The sequence below is a fragment of the Primulina tabacum genome, chromosome 5 (genome assembly GCF_025594145.1).
Source record: "Primulina tabacum isolate GXHZ01 chromosome 5, ASM2559414v2, whole genome shotgun sequence".
NCBI classification, from domain to species: Eukaryota; Viridiplantae; Streptophyta; class Magnoliopsida; order Lamiales; family Gesneriaceae; genus Primulina; species Primulina tabacum.
In genome coordinates, this window is record NC_134554.1 from 12518813 (window position 1) to 12539411 (window position 20599).

The 20599-nt window shown below is 34.8% G+C and overlaps 5 protein-coding genes across 8 annotated transcripts; 2 read left to right on the forward strand and 3 right to left on the reverse strand.

The window, feature by feature from the left end:
- Positions 1–6012: 6012 nt before the first annotated feature.
- On the reverse strand, positions 6013–8513 carry LOC142546667 (glucan endo-1,3-beta-D-glucosidase). The gene has a single exon (XM_075654505.1). It carries the CDS (start codon positions 8371–8373, stop codon positions 6184–6186), a length of 2190 nt encoding a protein of 729 aa, XP_075510620.1. The 5' UTR covers positions 8374–8513; the 3' UTR covers positions 6013–6183.
- Positions 8514–8989: 476 nt separating this feature from the next.
- On the reverse strand, positions 8990–10511 carry LOC142546672 (uncharacterized). Its single transcript, XM_075654511.1, has 2 exons — positions 10053–10511; positions 8990–9965 (listed from the first exon to the last, which is right to left on the reverse strand). Exons 1-2 carry the CDS (start codon positions 10250–10252, stop codon positions 9071–9073), a joined length of 1095 nt encoding a protein of 364 aa, XP_075510626.1. The 5' UTR covers positions 10253–10511; the 3' UTR covers positions 8990–9070.
- Positions 10512–12721: 2210 nt separating this feature from the next.
- Positions 12722–14816, forward strand: LOC142546670 (uncharacterized). The gene has a single exon (XM_075654508.1). The coding sequence runs from the start codon at positions 13041–13043 to the stop codon at positions 14814–14816; it is 1776 nt and encodes a 591-aa protein (XP_075510623.1). The 5' UTR covers positions 12722–13040.
- A 113-nt stretch (positions 14817–14929) lies between these two features.
- On the forward strand, positions 14930–16614 carry LOC142546676 (uncharacterized). 3 transcript variants are annotated; one of them, XM_075654518.1, is made up of 4 exons: positions 14930–15066; positions 15639–15712; positions 15850–15918; positions 16406–16614. In XM_075654518.1, exons 2-4 carry the CDS (start codon positions 15656–15658, stop codon positions 16478–16480), a joined length of 201 nt encoding a protein of 66 aa, XP_075510633.1. In that variant the 5' UTR covers positions 14930–15066; positions 15639–15655; the 3' UTR covers positions 16481–16614. The 3 variants fall into 3 exon arrangements, with proteins under 3 accessions (XP_075510633.1, XP_075510632.1, XP_075510631.1); XM_075654517.1 differs by having other exon boundaries at positions 14956–15103; XM_075654516.1 differs by lacking the exon at positions 14930–15066 and adding an exon at positions 15337–15556.
- Positions 16615–17265: 651 nt separating this feature from the next.
- On the reverse strand, positions 17266–20411 carry LOC142546671 (6-phosphogluconate dehydrogenase, decarboxylating 2). 2 transcript variants are annotated; one of them, XM_075654509.1, is made up of 3 exons: positions 20268–20411; positions 20087–20152; positions 17266–18931 (listed from the first exon to the last, which is right to left on the reverse strand). In XM_075654509.1, exon 3 carries the CDS (start codon positions 18921–18923, stop codon positions 17454–17456), a length of 1470 nt encoding a protein of 489 aa, XP_075510624.1. In that variant the 5' UTR covers positions 18924–18931; positions 20087–20152; positions 20268–20411; the 3' UTR covers positions 17266–17453. The 2 variants fall into 2 exon arrangements, with proteins under 2 accessions (XP_075510624.1, XP_075510625.1); XM_075654510.1 differs by having other exon boundaries at positions 20283–20305.
- Positions 20412–20599: the final 188 nt, after the last annotated feature.

Below are 20599 nucleotides of genomic sequence, written 5' to 3' on the forward strand. Positions count from 1 at the left end.
AAAGAAATTTGTTGAGTTTTAATGATATATATTCCCATGGGTATGATACTCAAACAATGAATGAAGGGAATGAGAAATATATGTGTCTTATCACATATAAATCAGGAAAGAAATATGTGATTGAAAAACTACCAATGCTCCCTACTGGATTGCATTATACACATATAAGTCTCATTGAATCAAACATGGTAGTTGATAATTCTTCGATATTAACCAATTGACATGATCGATTGGGACATCCTGGTTCAACAATGATGCGAAGAATTATAGAAAATACACATGGTCATCCACTGAAAGACCAGAAGATCTTTCAGAATAATAGGTTTCAATGTAAAGCATGTTCTCTTGGAAAACTTATTATAAGACCATCACCAGTCAAAATCCAAACTGAATCACCAATGTTTCTTGAACGTATTCAGGGTGATATTTGTGGACCAATCCATCCACCATGTGGACCATTCAGATACTTTATGGTATTGATTGATGCCTCCAGCAGATGGTCACATGTATGTTTATTGTCAACTCGAAATGTTGCATTTGCAAGATTACTTGCTCAAATAATAAAATTGAGGAATCAATTTCCCGATTATACAATCAAGAAAATTAGACTTGATAATGCTGGTGAATTTACTTCCCAAACTTTCAATGATTATTGTATGTCTATGGGAATCATTGTTGAGCATCATGTTGCTCATGTACATACACAGAATGGATTGGCTGAATCATTGATTAAACGTCTGCAAATGATTGCTAGACCAATGATTATGAAAACAAAGCTCCCTATTTCTATATGGGGACATGCAATTTTACACGCTGCTTCATTAATTCGCATCAGACCAAGTGCATATCATAAATACTCCCCATTGCAGCTTGCATTTGGTAAAGAACCAGACATTTCTCATCTGAGAATTTTTGGATGTATGGTGTATGTGCCTATTGCACCACCGCAACGAAAGAAAATGGGACCTCAAAGAAAGGTTGGAATTTATATCGGTTATGATAGTCCATCAATCATTCGATATCTTGAACCTCAGACAGGACGACGTGTTCACAGTACGTTTTGCTGATTGTCATTTTAATGAGGAAATCTTCCCAATGTTAGGGGGAGAACAGAAACATACCGAAAAGGAAATTACATGGTATGTATCATCATTGTTACATCTGGATCCAAGAACAAAACAATATGAAAAAGATGTACAACAAATTGTACACTTGCAAAGAATAGCAAATCAAATACCAGATGCATTTGCAGACATAAAAGGGGTAACTAAATCATATATACATGCTGCAAATGCCCCTGCTCGAATTGAAATTCCAAATAAACAAATGGAAGATACTCATGATGTCATTAAACGCCTGAAGCGTGGAAGACCAGTCGGTTCCAAGGATAAAAATCCTCGAAAAAGAAAATTCATAGAGAAACACGATGATCACAAAATAAAGAATGACGTTTCTGAAGAAACACGTGATGATCACAAAATAGAGAATGGTGTTCCTGAAGAAACACATGATGATGAAAATGTTCTGTCAGAACCACAAACTGACGAGAATCATGAAATCTCTATCAATTATATTAATACTGGAAAAATATGGAACCGAAAAGATATAGATGAAATTGATGATATATTTTCTTATAATGTGGCAATCGACATCATAAATGATAACGAAGATCATGAACCAAAATCTTTTGGTGAATGTAAAAATCGGCAGGATTGGATAAAATGGAAAGATGCCATCCAGGTTGAATTAAATTCGCTAAATAAACGTAATGTTTTTGGACCTATAGTCCTTACACCTGAAGGTGTAAAACCTGTTGGATACAAATGGGTTTTTATTCGAAAGCGAAATGAGAAAAATGAAATAGTAAGATATAAAGCTCGACTCGTTGCACAAGGTTTTTCTCAAAGGCCTGGAATTGATTATGAAGAAACGTATTCTCCTGTGATGGATGCAATTACGTTTCGGTATTTGATTAGCTTGGCGGTATCTGAAAATTTAGAAATGCGTCTTATGGATGTTGTTACAGCTTACTTATATGGATCACTAGATAGTAATATATATATGAAAATCCCTGAAGGATTTAAGATGCCTGAAGCACAAAGTTCAAAACCCAGGGAATGTTATTCTGTGAAATTACAAAGATCATTATATGGGTTAAAGCAATCAGGTCGAATGTGGTATAATCGACTAAGTGATCACTTGATGAAAAAGGGATATGTAAATAATTCAATATGCCCTTGTGTTTTCATTAAAAAAACAACATCCGGATGCATAATTATTGCTGTATATGTTGATGATTTAAACATCATTGGAACGAATAAAGAAATTCAAGAAGTTGTGTCATACTTGAATGAAGAATTTGAAATGAAGGATCTTGGAAAAACCAAGTATTGTCTGGGTTTACAAATTGAACAAAAAGAATGTGGAATGTTTGTTCACCAGACAAATTATACAGAAAAGATCCTTAAACGTTTTAATATGGATAAAGCAAATCCTTTAAGTACTCCAATGGTTGTTGGATCATTAAACATAGAAAAGGATTCCATTCCGTCCATGTGAAGATGATGAAGATATTCTTGGTCCAGAAAGTACCATATCTAAGTGCCATCGGTGCCCTTATGTACCTTACAAATTGTACAAGGCCTGATATATCTTTTGCCGTGAATCTGTTGGCAAGATTTAGCACATATCCAACAAAGAGACACTGGAACGGAATTAAACATATATTCCGTTATCTACGAGGAACGACAGACTTGGGACTTTTGTATTCAAAAGATGCTAATCCAAGTATAATTGGTTATGCTGATGCTGGATACTTATTTGATCCACACAAGGCACGTTCCCAAACTGGATATGTATTTACTCGTGGAGGCACTGCAATATCTTGGCGTTCTCATAAACAAACGCTCGTAACAACTTCATCAAATCATGCCGAGATTATTGCACTACATGAAGCAAGTCGTGAATGTGTGTGGTTAAAATCAATGACCCAACATATCCAAATTTCATGCGGATTATCATCTGATGAGAAGCCTGTGATACTATATGAAGATAATGTTGCATGTGTTGCTCAAATGAAAGAAGGATACATAAAAAGCGACAGAACTAAACATATTCCTCCTAAGTTCTTCGCATTCACCAAGGAGCTTGAGAAAAATAGATGTATTGATGTTCGTCACATTCAATCAAGTGAAAACTCATCAGATCTCTTCACAAAGGCACTTCCTACGTCAATATTCAGAAAGCACATATATAATCTTGGGATGCGCAATCTACGAAATTTGTGAAGAATTGTTCATGTCAACATCAGGGAGAGTTTACGTGACTGCACTCTTTTTCCCTTACTATGGTTTTTATCCCAATGGGTTTTTCCAAGTAAGGTTTTTAACGAGGCAGTACAAAAACACGTAATGAAGACATCATCGTATCATGATCATCATCACAAGGGGAGTATTGGAAAATAATATTTAAAATGTGTGTATTGAATATTTGAATGTTGAAAATAAGAGTTGTAAATATTGAAAATTAGTGTGTGATGATGTAGGTAATGATGTATTTTATTTTTGGATTATTTGTAAAGATTTTCTATAAATAGATCTCTCATTTGTGAAGAAAATCACAATTGAGTAGAGAGAAAAATATTATAAAGTGTGTAGTTTGATAAATTTTGAGAGTTTGAGATTTTACTTTTTACCATAAATTTTTACTTTTTCACAACAATATATATATATATATATATATATATATATTAATTTTAAAAATTAAGACAAACACACATATACATGTATATAAAAGAATATTTGTGAAGTGAAATCTAAAAATGTGGATGTGAAGTGATTGGGGGATTATTCAATTGAGATTTGAGGGGGACAACTTTATCAAAGAAGCAAAGTCAGAGCAATATTATTAAAGGCCATGTTCGTTCTTGGATTGTGGATCCTCCATGCACCATTTTGTCCTAACGGAAAATTGGTCTTCAGTCCTCAGTCGTCGATTTTTTTTGTGTTCAGTTACTGGATATTTTTTTAGTACCATATTTTCACATGAAGTGTACCATATTTTATATGACATAGTAACACAATTTTGTGGATAGGGAGTGAACCAAAAAAAATATTTTGATTAAGGATTTTTCACCAACTTCTCCTTCTCCTAATTCAATATCTCTTGATTTTTTTTTTTGTTTTCTCACGTGATACTACTTTATTTATAATCCATATAAACTAAAACTATTAATGGAAATTTATCGATAAATCAATATGAATTTTTAAAATATATAAAAATTCAGGTATTTCTTGTTATTTAAATTTTTTAAATACAAATCATTGTGTTTAAAGTTATTAAAAATAATTGTTTGATAAAAGCCATATATGGTAAATATATATGAGCAATGTTTTTATAGCTGGAACGATGATCGAACCGATTTACTTTGAAAAATATTTCAATTAGTCTGATATCGAAAGTTTGACCTGAAAAATCGTAATATTATATAAAATAATAATATAATAAATAATATATTTTAAATATATTAAATGTGTATATATAAATAATAAAAAGATATATTTATCTAAGTTTAAGATCTAAATAATATAGGTAATTTTTTAAATAAAAAATAAAAAACATTTTTTAAAAAATATTTAAAATGTGAACCGGTCGGACAAGTTCTTGACCGGTTTTGACCGTTCAGATCGGTTCTGATCGGTTTGACCAAATGATTTTAAACATTTTTTGCATCGGAATCGTGACTCGTTCTCAATCGAAGAGATCAGTCATGTCCGATTTTAAAAACTATGTATATGAGTTTGGAGTCTATAATGCATAAAGAATCGGTCTCACGGATAGAGTATAATGCACGAGAAATATGTTTCATGTGAAACATGTCAACCCGATTCATATCAAAAATAAAAAATAATAATTTTGATACATGTCAAATCAAATAAAAGATCTTTATCACAATACTAACATGGAAGACAATCTCATAAAATTTTTGTTTTAGACACTTTAAGGACCGCCAACACATCATTTATTTTATTTAGAAGCGGAAAAAAAACCTAGCAACTGCACATTTATTGACAAATTTTTTTAATTTTAGCTCATCATTGACTAATGACACAAATAATAACAAAAAGAATTAAGTGATGGTTTATCATTATATTATTAAATTTGTCATATCATTTTATGCTTAAATTTGAATGTTATATAATATAAACGAATAATTATCGATTATTAACGTATGGAATTTTTATTATATTATATTGAACGTAGCAATAAATATTTTAAAATACAGCAAGTTTAAAAAAAAATTATCACATCCAAGGCTACACATTTGTTAAAAAAATTTAATCTTCTGATAGAAAAATGAGCCATAAATCATATAAAATCTTGAAAATTACTGCCAAATAAACTAATTGCCTAAAGATATGCTATGAATTAAGTGATCTAACTCTAATATTCAGGGTGATTTTCAATTTTGGATCCAGTAATTTTTTATTCTTTAATTTCTAAAACTAACTCTTACTTTATGTCTTTTTTTCCCTAAAAAAAGTGTTGACTAGACCCAAAAATTAAACTCCCACCAAATCATCGTGGTCTATGCCATCATTTCGATTAAATGAAAAAAGAATTCGGAAAGAATCATATCGGAAAGAATCATATAATATTTTGTGAACTTAAATGAGAATGTATAAAAGATTAAATTAAATATGAGATTTGGTGAATATACTATAGGTGAACAGGCTAAAAGATTAAAAAAATGATAAATTTACCCGGTGAATATTACTAATCTTCTAAGAAAAAAAAAACTGTAAACTCTTGTTTAATGTATAAATGATGGAACAAGCGGGGAAATATCCAGTTTTTTTTACAGCAGAAGCAAATGTTGTCTGTAATTTCATAGTAGCAAAAGACTTGATTCAAAGGTTGAACTAAATGATCCAATAAAGAACACACAATCTGTTAAAAACATACTCCAAAAAAAAAAAAAAAGAACTTCACTCTTTCATTAGCACAAAGAACTCTCACAAATCAAATTCATAGCAAGGGAAACTGTATATATCAAGTAATCCAATATAAGAAGCTTCAAATAAATATGGTACACAATGGGAATACATATTTTTTCTATGCAAGATTTTCTCCCCAAATTATAATCCCCTTATTCTATCAATTCACTCCAAAGAAATGAGCATTTCAATGACAATAGTGCCGGAACCAACAAAATTTCCATTCCTTTTCAAATCCATCTTCTTCATATTCCCTACTATGAATCCACCATAAAAGATTCGTCAATGAGTTCCCATCATCATAACCATTTAAACTTTGAATATTATCTAACGCGCCTTTTTTGTCATAGATTCCTTGAAGTGCATACAAGAATCCCTTCCAACCTTCTCCGACCCCTTCCCTTGCAAGCGCTGGAAAGGTCCATGCCACAAGCTCTTTTACAAAACGCATATCCGAGAATATAGCTTCACTGATTGGCAGTATAGGTAGAAGTTGAATGCTAAGCCGGCACTCCTTCCATTCGGCTGGAGCAAACCAAAGGCCACTGTCCCTTTTGTTAGACCACAAAACACCAACTACCCTGTTGTCTTTCACAAATTCTTTCGGATACAAATTGCTCTCCTCTCTCACATGCCACCATGTCTGTGCTGCCTGTATTTCGAAAGCTGATATAGTGGATCCAACTGAAATAAGGTGGCTATCTCCATATGCTAATCCCAATAGAGCAGCCGAATAATATGCATTCACCGCCTCGCTTGTGCTTTCTTGGTTACGACCATCTGTAAATTCAGTTAAACCTCCAGCCCAAGAATGCAATTTCCACATGTCGAAACATCTCAAACGGGTATAATTCGAGTTTGCTCGCCTGCTTAAGTTCATAAAATCAGCCATGAGTGAATAAGCTTGGGGCCTATACTTCCTCCCCCAGGCAGCATCAATTTTGGCAAGCACAGCAATTCCATACACAAAATACCCAAGGTGATAGTGATGATCATTATATAGTCCAAATCCAAAATCAGCCCCCGAATCCATCGATCCTTGTTTAGTCACTAATCCACCCCATTTTGCATCATACAAGAAACCATTAGCACCAAATGTCCCATCCAACCAAGGTTCGATCGTTTCCTTTAAGAACTTCCTAATAGCCGGAATCGCATCAAGATAATATATTTCTTCAGCAATCAGTGCCAATCTTGCACCTCTAGCAATCAATTTCCCATAAAAGTAAGATGAGGAAGTTGCTATGGTACCCGAATTCAAAGCATCAACATCTTTAACCAGAGCTTCAATTATTTCAGGATATGATTCTTCCTCAATCCCCTTGACAGAATGCCAAGTTACAGACACAGGATCACTTCTCAATACCCAAGAATCCCCAGCGACACCAACAAGATCGCCATCAATACTAGTGTACTTGAAATCCTCTAAAATGGTAACAGGGCAATCGGCACCCGATAGAAGGCGAAGATGGAGAGGATGTGCAAGCATCAATAAATCCCCCCAACCTCTCTTTTCCCATCTATATTCTAAACAAAATGGCTTTGTGAAAACTGCTTCACCGCTCACAGGATAACATGAACTGAATCGATCAAGAATGGCTTCAAATCTTGGGTTCGACTCAGGTAGCAAAGCGATCCTAATCACACCCGAAAACATGCTAGAGGTAATCCTACTTAAGTCATGGCTTAAACTTATTGGCGAAGACGAATACAAGAGCCATGTCTGATTGTTATTCAGCTTAATGGTGTATTTAGTACAAGAACTATTGGGAGACAATTCAAGAATGGCATGAATTGTAGAAATCGAAACTGCGGCACTACTCATCACATGACACGTCAAAAAGGGACTCCCCCTAACAAGATGGAACCTAATATTGCTGGAGGGGAAGTCTAATGTGACGCTGAGGTCATCAAAGGCAGATACGATGTGGGTTGAAATTGGATTGGGGTTATTCAAGGTGGATATGATGAGATCATCAACGAAAGCCTGGTAAATGAACGCAGGATTATCGGATAGAGATGGAAAACAAAGGAACAGTGAAGATTGCGATGATTTGACCAGATAAGGGTGAAGGTATTCGGGCTGATCGCCATTTTTTAGGACAAAGTTCTGGAAAAAAGAGTTTGTGGGTAAGGGGGTGGAGTGGAGGTGTGAGGCGAATAACGGGGAGGGATCAGGGAGGACTGAAGAATGGGTTTTAGGGAAGAGAAATGGGTGAGAGTGTGGTGCTTTTTGGGCGGTCCGCGGCGGCGACATGGTGGGGGAAGATGGCTGCGGAGGAGAGGCGGCGGGCGGGGTATTTGGTTTATTTCCTCGCTTTTTCTTGAATGGCTTGGTGACGATGGTTTTGACTTTTCGTCTAATTTTCTTCAGCATGGTTTAAATTTTGCAAATTTAAATATAACAATATAAACTATAATATTTTCAACAATTTACGCAATTTAAAATTTAAATTTCTAATCTCTAATTATCCAATGGCGCGACAGATTAGATTGAATTAAATGAAGAAACAAAAAGCAAAAAAATTAAATTAACTTACAACTTCTTTTCATAAACTTTAATATTTTTGCAAAACATATTTGATTAATATTTTTCAGAGAGAGAGAATCGATGGTCGATTTTACTTACAACTATTCGGCGATCGGCAAATTTGCAAGACTTGTACGTCACATGAACAAGGAAAGATGAACACGAAATACTTCACAATGAACGCGAAATTGGTTTAATCCAATGAGAAAAAGAAGTGAAATTGGTATAATTATTAAGTTATTATGTGGGTTCTCTAAGAATGCAAGCCACGTAAAGTATATATTATGTGACATATTTATATATATATATATATGCACTCAACTAAGAGTATGTCTTTTATGTGACGGTTTATCATGAAAAATATTATTTTTGACATAAAAAAAAGTAATATTTTTTAACGAGTTATGTCAGATTGGAGATCATTCTCACAAATTTGATCGGTGTATATCACAACCTATCTTCTCACAACAAAATTGGGAAGTGGAATGATCTCACATATATCACAAACTTTACATATGTACATTTTATAATTTGAACCCATTGCTTACTCACATTTGCATTGAACCCTGTTAGTATACCTAAAAGAAAAATTAATCAACAAACCCCCATCCATTCTCCTCAACTCAAAGCTCTCCACAAAAACATAGCAACCAAACCTCCTCCACTCTCTCCCACTTTCGATCTCCTTCCTGCCATGAACCCTGATTTCCTTTTCCCCATCATTATCAAACCACCCTCTCCTCGCTTGTAAGCCCCTCAACTTCTCATATACACCCAAACTCAACCCCACACCCGCTCTCCTTAACCCACTCCTCTCCCCCACTCGAAACCATTGAAAACCCTCGAAATCTCGCCTACGGTCATCGTCCTTCTCAGCTTCCATACCTCTTACCAAACAGAACGACCTCTTCACTCTCACGTCCATAGACACAAGGTTGTTGTTTCGGCCCTGGTTCGACCCGTTTTCGCAAGAATATATCTCCTCCCACCACTGCTTTAAGCTCCATTCATAGATCAAGCTCTTTCTCATCTGATCACCGATACTGATCATATTGCTGTTCCCTTCATCTTCTCTCACGAAAGCAAATGGAGTGTACCAGCTTCCGATCACGGTTGATGTCGAACGTTTCGAGTATAGTGGGAAGTTGAGTTCGGGGAGGTTCGATGAGGTGAAGCTATGGAGATGATCTCGAGTTTCTTGAAGATTGAGTTTGAATGAGTGGGATACGTAAACTTCCCACCCATTTTTTCTGAGGAAATCTGGAGGATAGCCGTCCCATTCTAGCGACTGTGCGAAGAAACCACCTCTGTGATTGTGATGAATCTCGAATTGTTGGTACCTGTTTCTGTAATCAAAAGGTCGTGTTTTTGAATCCGTTCCAAGATTTTTGAAGCAGCACAGTGTCTCTTCTCCTTCCCTGGAGCATGTGTAAGCTTGTCTGCAAAAATTAAACAGTGAAAAGTATTACATCGATCAAAGTGATCCTAGTATAATATATAGCAACATATTAGAAATCCATACGCACCCTTTGTGTCTTCCCTTGGCTTTAAGCACATAGTATCGATTCGACGAAAGAGGGTGATCCAGAACAGGCACAAACCAAACTTTTGTGACACTCGCTTCCTCATGTGACGACGAGTGAACCACCCGCAACATCCTGTCTTGGGGAAATGGCAGTGTTTTGATTCTGTCATTATTGCATATCCCGAAACAGGAGAAATCCATCGCGTCCGATTCCTCGTCGGAAAATATCAGGTCTCCGGAATATGAGCATCTGAAGGCGGCTGCGCTGTGAGAGCGCCTGGGAATTTGCGGTACAGTGAACGTGGTTTTGCTGCATACATTTCTTTCTATAGATGAACCAGAGGTTTTGGTTAAGTTCAATAATCTTCTTGTAATGGAATCAGGAAATAAAAATTGATTGTGGCAATTGCTTGCTGCTCGTGTTGTTCCACTAACAATTCATGACCAAAAAATCAAATGTGACGTTTATGGAAGTAAGAATAAAATAAGATAGCAAAAGTATCAAATTATATAAAATCTACAATGACATAACAAAAAATACAATTGCCTTTACCTTTTCTTTCTTTGCATTATTTTTTTATAGAAAAGACAGTTCACCAAAGTCAATTGCTTTTGAGTAACTTTTTTTCAACCCTTATCTTTTGCGTATTATCATCATCAATGATAAATGCAACCTATTTAAGGTGTCTTTAAGTCCTTCTCTTAGTGCAAAAAAGTACACCAAAGGTGTTTCCCAAGAAAATGTGATTGAAAACTGAAAACAATTCTTCAATTATACTACAATAAAAATAATGATGATGATGATTTTATGATCAGTCTATCTCCTTCAGTGTTTGAAGCAACTTCTTGTTTCGTGATAAAAAGAAGCATTCCAAGGAAGTGAGTGGAAAGAGGTCAATTCGGTTTATTGCTTTTCTCTGTGAAAGAAAAAGTGTCACAAAAATGACCGGTGAGTCTATGCTATTATATTTGGCATAGTTTGGTACACATGATAGGATAAACATGTGATATATAATGATAAGTTTAGGATAAATAAGATGTATGATATTATACTTAATGTTTGGTATGATTTTAATAAGAGTGATTAAATTTATATATTAGATTGTAATGACAAAATTAACCTTATCATAATAAATTTTATAATTTCAAAGTTGTTGCTTGAGTTCATATTTTTTATTTGTTCATGCGTCAATAGTACTTGCATGATTTATTTATTTTTACCTAATTTTATATAATATATAATATGATAATTAAGCCCTTGATTTTATGAGTCAAGTCAAATATCAATTTTTAAAGTTAATCGAGTGATACTAATAATTTTATTGATATTTATAAAAATTATTTACATAATTATCTCAAATTCATTTATATAATTATCATATTATATAATATATAAAAATAAATAACAATATTTATTTGATTTTAATTTCTACCTACTAGCATAGATTTATAAAAATCATTTATAAATTAAGGGCAATTAAGTCATTTGTATTGTATTTTATCATTAAATTAAAATTATCAAACCTAATAGAAGGGACATTTTATCCTTCTAAAAAATTATTGATCAATATCATGGGCTTTTTAAAAAGGTACCAAATATGAGATAAGGATGATTATTTATCAATCTCTCCCTTATTTTACGTACCCAAACAATGCTTTTATATTTACATACTACGAGGAAATCACACCTTATTTTGAACATCCAAGGCTTCGTATTTCGCAGGACAACTCACATGGCATAGAAATATCCCAAATAAGGTGTGCTCCTACCATTAAGGATTCAAAACAATTTGTGGACAAATATGGATAAAGAATATTGAACAATTCCATTTTCTTATCATTCGAAATGCTTACGAAGTTTGTTTTGTTAAGAGAAAGGGCTTTTAAAACTTCTTTAAATGCTTACGAAATTTATTAGAGAAAAAATAATAGAGGCAATGTTTGGACATTTGGTTTTGTTTTGGAACAAGAGTTCTAAATGTTTTGAGGAGTAAATGGTATATTTGGTTTCTTTTTGGGAAATAAAACTACTGTCATAAATGCTAACTCAGTGTAAAAATGGTAGATTTGTTTAAAAATAAATTAAAATAGTATATATTTGATTTAAAAAAATATGCCAATGGCTTTTAATATTCAATTTTGAAAAAGCAAAATATCCCAAGAGTTCAATTGTATGTCAAAAGTGTATGTTCATGTTATTTTCCCGTAGTATTGTAAATATTTAGTAATATTATACTATCAAATAAGAATTTTATTTATTTCTTGCAAAAAGTTTTGCCCACTTCCGATCGTTATCATTCTATACACACCAAATCTTTGAATCGCATTAACAAGGTTAAATTGAGACATATTTCTCACGTGAGAAACAATAGGTCTTCTGTGATACGGTCTCATGAATCTTTATTTGTGAGACGGGTCAATCCTATCGATATTCACAATAAAAAAATAATATTTTTAGCATAAAAAGTAATTATTTTTCATGGATAATCCAAATAAGAGATTTGTCTCACATAATATCACTCGTAAAACCGTCTCACACAAGTTTTTTCTCACAAGAAATTAGTTGTAAACAATATCTCGCAATTGTAAACCCTCTTGGTTATATTAGGGAACTTTTAAACAAACTATTCAACAATTTGATGAATTCCTTCATTTTTTAGATAATCAAATAATAATACCATTTGATTCTTCACGGTCGGTTTCTCGTTATACTTCACACACTCGACCAGTCTATAAGGTTGCCGCCTCCACTGGAATCAACCGTTGATTTTCAACCCATTGACAGATCCATTGAAAAGGTTTTGACTTCAGCTGATGTTGCTATAACGCCTATTTCACACCTTTTATCGAACACAAGGAAGGGGTACAAGAACGATTGAGGAATTCGATGACCCTATTTTTTCATCGGTACGCATAATCTCCTGTGAAGTGACGAATCTTTGACAAATAAGTCGCAAAAGAAGGTCTGCTGTGATTGGAAACATCTCTCATGGCAAGCGTAATTTACGCGAATTCTGAAAGCCAGTTAGTGAAATCTGTGTGTGCGGTTGTAATTAAGGGACTTTGGGACAATCATTTGAAATTAAAGGTTGGTTCTGTTGTGACTTCATCCATAATTAATCAAGCGTTTTTAGTTCTTTCTTCATACGGGCTATCAATTTCTTGGACATTTTTCAAATGGGTCGAGTCGATTCCGCACTATAAACATTCTTTGCAATGTTCTTGGACCATGATTTGCATTCTCACAAAGCAAAGACATTTCAGGGCTGCTCAAAATTTGCTCGAAAGGGCTGCTTGTAAAGATTTTCTTTCGTCACCGCCTGTTTTGAAAGCTCTTGTGAGTAACTATGACGATCGTGAAGTTAACGCACATGTTTTGAGTTGGCTGGTGATATTTTTTTCCAATTCTAAGATGACTTCAGATGCAATTCAAGTGTTTGAGCACATGAGGGTTTGCGGGTATCTACCGCATTTGCATGCTTGTACCGTGCTTTTGAATTCTTTGGTGAAGGAAAGATTGACTGATACTGTGTGGAAAACTTATAGGAAGATGATTAAAATTGGGGTTTTTCCCAATATACATGTTTATAATGTCTTGATTCACGCTTGCTGTAAGTCCGGTGATGTGGAGAAAGCGGAGGAATTATTGAGTGAAATGGAGGTAAAAAACATATTTCCTGATCTTTTCACTTATAACACCTTAATCTCATTGTATTGTAAAAGGTCTATGCATTATGAGGCTTTGTCTGTTCAAGATAGGATGGAAAGAGGAGGTGTATCTCCTGATATTGTAACTTATAATTGTCTTATTTATAGTTATTGTAGAGAAGGTAGAATGAGAGAGGCTTTGAGCATTTTTAAGGAAATCAAAGGTGCTATTCCCAACCAAGTGACGTATACTACTTTGATTGATGGGCTTTGCCGAGTCAACGATATTGATGAAGCTCTACGATTGCGTGGTGTAATGGAGGCCAAAGAGTTGTACCCAGGGGTAGTTACTTATAACGCAATCCTACGGAAGTTATGTGAAGAGGGCCGGATACAGGATGGAAATAAACTGCTAAATGAAATGAGTGACAGAAAAATAGTGCCCGACAATATCACATGCAACACGTTGATTAATGCTTATTGCAAGATTGGAGATATGTGGTCTGCTTTGAAAGTTAAAAATAAGATGCTCGAGGCTGGACTACGCCCAGATCATTTTACTTATAATGCATTGATTCATGGATTCTGTAAAGCTCGAGAGCTTAACAGTGCTAAAGAGATGCTATTTTGTATGCTTGGTGCTGGAGTCTCACCAAATTATAACACATATGCATGGGTTGTGGATCTGTATTGCGATCAAAAGGACGAAGAAGCAGTCTTTAGATTTCTCGAGGAGTTAGTTCAAAAGGGTATCTGTGTTGACATCACTGTTTATCGGGCAGTTATACGAAGATTGTGCAAGAAAGAAAAGGTTAATTGCGCAGCAAAGATATTTACTATCATGCAAAGAAGGGGGATAATAGGAGATGCTGTTGTCTACACCAGTTTGGCCTATTCATACTTGAGATCTGGCGATGTTCTTAGCGCATCAACTTTGTTAGATGAGATGTACAAGAAACATCTGATGATTACTCTTAAAATCTACAAAAGCATGAATGCTTCATATTCTGATAGCAGTACCTTGGATATTTTTTGGGATTATGTGGCCCAAAGGGGCTTGATATCGAAATCTATTAACTATCAAATCCAGCAATTGAAGCTATCGTTAAAAGGATAAGATGATTATATCAAGAAATCATATTATTAAGCTCATCAAGAGTCTAAATTACGGTCAAAAGATTTGCTTCTGTCTCCTTGTTTGATTTGCTTGCTACGGTTCTTCTTTGAAATGCTTTATAAAGTGCACTGCCCTTCTAGTCATGCTTGTGCTCTGGCGCTCTGCAACCTATGCGTAAAGCTCGGTTCATTTTGCGATACCACTGGTGTGGAAGTGAAGCTTTTCTTGAACTGTTCTTGAGCATGAATTGGTGATTGGTATTTCAAGCTGCTATTGATCTTGAGATGGTGAGCTGGTACTTTTAAGTCATTGTGTCGTCATTGGAAAATGCCTTCCGTAACATATACCTGCATTGTATTAGATTTTGTATGATATCTATGATATTGATATTTGTCATTTTTATTCTTGGTGTATATGACCCTAAATAAAATGAATTTATAGTTTGCTATAAAACAGAAATAACCAAGTAGTAGATCAGGGGATGAAGAAAATGAATGGATTCTGAGGTAAAAAGGGGCCGATATTTTCTTGGATGATCTCACTTATAGTACCATTTGATCCAACGGTAAATGTTGCACCGAAACCGTAAGATTTCTGAGTGCCCTCTCAATCTTTCTGCATGTAAGTTGGCGTAGATGCTTTCAATGCTGTCCCTATTCTATTGCCATTAAATAGTTCTACCCCATATATAGAACCAAATACACATGGCGACCAGTGAATAGGCCTCCACAACTATAAATGTAGGTCCCCGATGCTCTGAAATTATTTCCTTCATAAAGTGTTGTTTACTTGAAATTGATTTCTCGTGTTTTCATTACTCAGAGTTTGATTAATAGAATATGGACAATTCCCACAGCCTTAGCTACAACGCCGGCCAGGCCAAGGGGCAAGCACAGGTTTAATTTAGCTTCACTGTTTTATGCACTCTTCTTTTCTTGATCATTCCTTTTCACTTAATTTAACGACACTTTTTTCAGAATTGGCTAAATTTTTATTCATGTGTTGATTTTTTTCCTCCTTTCTTTTACTGTAGGAGAAGGGCAACCAGATGATGGATAAGGCCTCAAATGCTGCGCAATCTGCCAAAGAATCCATACAACAAGTAAGCTGATTTAACAACAAGTAATCTGATAAATCAGAGCTGTCAAAGGGTCAGGCCGGCCCAACCCAATTCTCAACCCAGCCCAAAGCGGTTTGCGGATTAGACGGCCGGTCCGCGGATCACTCATAAAAAAATTTGAAATATATAATTAATTGAATTTAATCATTTCATAAATAAAAATTTATAGTAAAATTTTAATACAATTATTATCACAAAAAAATTCACAACTTTAACTACGAATAAATAAATATATAAATGTACACACCTACATTAAAAAATTATATATATATAATTTATGAATTTAAGAATATGAATTTTTTATTATTATTTATTTTATAGTAATAATGAGGAAGGAAACACGTTATAAATGGAAACAGTCTCCCTTCTTATTTATGGACTTTTTCTTTTTAAAAAAAGTTACATTTAATGGTCTGAATTCACTTCCATTGGAATTTCCAAAATTTGTTTTTTTCGATGTGTTTTTCAGGCAGGGCAGCAGGCGCAGGCCAAGGCACAGGGTGCAGTCGATGCGGTGAAGAATGCAACTGGCATGAACAAATGAATTTTAATCTTCCATAAATTCTATTTATTTATTTTGGTTTATTTGATTTTGGAGACTCGTGTTTGATTTTTCTTTGGAATTAAGAACACATTTGTGTTCATTTTTTATTATCTGAATAATACTTTTGTCGTCAAGCATCTCTCCAACATACTTTTTTATTTACATACTTTTTTGAGTTCATTAAAATAGTTGAATAAATCAAGGAATAAAATATGGCAATAAGAAAAGGCTTTGAGATGAGTGAATCAAACCAAATTCGGACATAGATGCTACTCAAATTTGAGATTAACATGTGAATATTTGTGAAATTTCATGAAGTAATAATCAATCAATAAAACCATAAAATAAAATTAAAAACACGTTCAAACAAATGAAGCATTTTTACGAGGGGTAGAGCAACAGCCTGACAAATTGATGAAATTAAAACTTAAAACTTAAAATATTTGTTTTTATGTAAATAAACATAAAAAATATATAGAAAATTTTAAAGAAAGAGTGGAGAAAGCATGGGCCAAATCCTCTCATTCCGAGATAATCAAGCAAAATAATTTTTGACGATTTTTTTTAAATTAATTAATTCTCTCCAGTTTATAAAAATACATTCAAATATGCTTGGCAGATGATTTTTTTTTTCTTTCAAAAACTTAGTTTGACAAATGTTATTTTTTTTAAAAAATTCGCTCATGAATCTCATTCCGCCACATAAGTTTATTCCCCGGTCGAATAATTTTTCCACAAAAAGTCACCAAATCTTGATACAAGGATCAAATTGCGTTTCCAAGTGGTGAAAAACTGAACTGAAACTGCGTGTTCCAAATGATCGCAAGATGACTAGCAGAAGTACAACAACAAAACATACAAAGGAAGAAACAAGTCAATCAATACATCTTCAGAATATCTTATCAATGGCCAAGTGAGGCATCCAAGATTGATGTCCCATTCTTTATTTGTTAAGAACATAACAAGCCAACTCTTAATTATTAATCTTTTTCGCGATTTTAAACCACTCTGTGTGGAATGATCCAGGAATATCGGTTCTTTCATATGTATGAGCACCAAAGTAATCTCTTTGAGCCTGCACCAAATTAGCAGGCAACCTCTCCCGCCTGTAACTGTCAAAATAAGCAAGACTAGCAGACATACCAGGGGTGCAGATGCCAGCATTGATCGCCAGGCAAACAACTCGTCTCCAAGCTGACTGTCGGTCGATCATCTCTTGAGCAAACTCGGGGTCCACTAAGAGGTTGGCAAGATCCGCGTTTCTGTCGTAGGCTTTCTTGATCCGGTCCAAGAAGATTGCCCGAATAATGCAACCTCCCTTCCAAATCCTAGCAAGTTCTCCCAACTTCAGATCCCATCCTTTCTCAATGCTCTTGGCTCGGATTAGATTCATCCCTTGAGCATAACTACAAATTTTAGATGCATATAGAGCTTGCCTAACGTCATGGATCAGTTTAGCCTTGTCAACTTCTTGATCAGTCAGAATGTCGCCAAAACCGCCAGTTTTGAACACTTTCGAAGCTTCAGTTCGTTCCTCTTTCAACCCACTCAAGAATCTTGAATCGAGAGATGCTTCAATGGTTGGAGCTGCAACCGACAATTCAGCAGCCTGCTGAATAGTCCATTTCCCAGTACCCTTCATTCCGGTTTTATCCAAAACTTTGTCAACCAGATAACCATCAGCCTTGTCGTCCTTAACTCCAAATATATCAGCGGTGATTTCGATCAAGAAACTTTGAAGCTCCCCTTTGTTCCATTCAGAAAATACATTGTGTAATTCCTCATTCGACAATTTACCGACGGATTTCAGTACATCATATGCCTCAGCAATCAGTTGCATGTCCCCATATTCAATTCCATTGTGAATCATCTTAACAAAGTTACCAGATCCGCCTTTTCCAATATACGTCACACAGGGTCCACTGTCAGGAACTTGAGCAGCAACTTTATGGATGATGTCCTCTATATATTTGTAGGCTTCGAAGGACCCTCCAGGCATCAGAGATGGCCCGTTTCGAGCACCCTCTTCACCACCAGAAACGCCCATGCCAAGATACAAAAGACCTAACTCAGCCATAGCCTTTTCCCTTCTCTCTGTATTTTCATACCACTCGTTTCCACCATCAATGATACAATCACCCTTCTCCATGTAAGTAGAAAGAGTTTTGACGGTTTGATCAACAGGAGCACCAGCTTTGACAAGAATGATAATCACACGTGGTTTTTGTATCGAATGAACAAATGATTCGGGATCATGGAAGCCAAATACGGGAAGATTTCCCTCAAGTTTTGCTCTTTCAACAGTCTCATCAACTTTAGATGTAGTCCGATTATAAACGGAAATGGGAAATCCTTTTTCAGCAATGTTGAGGGCTAGATTTTGCCCCATGACAGCAAGACCAGCAAGACCGATTCTAGTCGGTTTTGAGGATTGACTGGCCATGCCTTTTCCTGACAGATTTTAAACATACAACTATTCAGACTTCTTCAATCTTGATCTGGTAAACAAATAAACCTACACAAAACTCGGAAAAAGAGTACTAGTAGGCCATTGCATTTCTCAAATAGCAATCATAATCATTAGCGTGCTAGTAAGATTTACAGGGCCTGTTGATTTCTTTTTCTTAGAAAAAAGAGCTGAAGTGAGTCTGTTAAAATATCACGACTCTTCCTCAAAATATAACTGCTGAGAACTTCAGATAAAACATTGTCCGTATCATGTTAATTTCATGATTATTCATTTGAACCAAATCACACTAACACACAAACCAAACATCATGTTCAATTTTCAATGCAGTTGGACTTCAAAATAGAATCATATAATATGAGGACTTCAACCTTGGTCTATCTCTCAAGACATATATAGAATGAAATTCAACATTATTCATAAAACTTGGCCTTTATTTACTCCAGATAGCTATAAAAATTGCCAATGCAAGAAGCTACCAAACTTTGAATTTCACTCGGTCATATCTTCCCAAAGTATGAACTTTCTATCAAAGACAAACTAATGCTCAGCCATTCTGATTTGTACATTAAATCATGATATCACGAGCAAAGCCAGAAGATTCCTGTTAATCAGCTAAGTTACCCCTTCGAAAAGGTTTGCCTCCACTCTTCAAGCCAGAGCTGACCCAATAATTTTGGGTAGGGGGCTGCGAAATCTAGACTGTGGGGGCAACTGATCTGAATTTGGAGATCAGACTTGAATTGAAAAATCAGGCATTTAAATATTTTCTTGGATGAGAGGTGTTGACGGCCCCTCGCCCCCTGCTCACGACATAATGAATGAAACAGTATGACATCCAACCAAACAGTCCACAAAAGTCTCAAACTGTAATCTTTTCACTTGATTATATACCTCAAACAGCACAAATAAATTCAGCAAGATCGTAGCTTTATAGATGAAATATATCAAAGATTACATCACCAGCAAGTAAATGGAAACAATAGCAGAGAGAACAAGAATCGTCGATTCCCAGAGAAAAGAAATGCAAATGTATAATCAACAAAGCCATAAACAAGAAAACAAAACCAGCCAACATGAGCAACTTACTTTACCCTTCAATGCATAAATATAAATCGGAAAATAATGAGAAACCGAACCTTCAATCGGTGGCTTGGTAAATCGACTTTACTGAGAAATCAACAGGAGCCCAATAGAGCAAAGATCTGTAAATATGCAGTGATTAAACAATGGATCAATTTCAGTAATATATGGAAGAAAAAACCAGGAAAAATGATTTAAAAAAAGAAAAGAAAATAGAATGACAAACACGCGGAGTACCGTAAAATTGGAAACCTTGTCGTCTTCCAAATTCTGTCAAATTTGGCCCAACTCTTCCCACTGATATTTGTTCCAGGTCTAGGGGTTGTTGGCTGTGGTTGGTATATTTGGTTTCATTTCTTTGATTATTATCATTTATATTAAATTTTATTTTAGATAATTCAAGTAAATTATTATTATTATTATCGAAAAATTGGTCAACACAATGTGAAAAGAAAGGATGCTCAACCATCCTCACGAGCATAACTATTGAATTTTTCGATAAGAATAATCAGATTCCACAAGCTTTTTATTCTATTGTAGCAGTTCAAAATTGAATACTATATAATTTC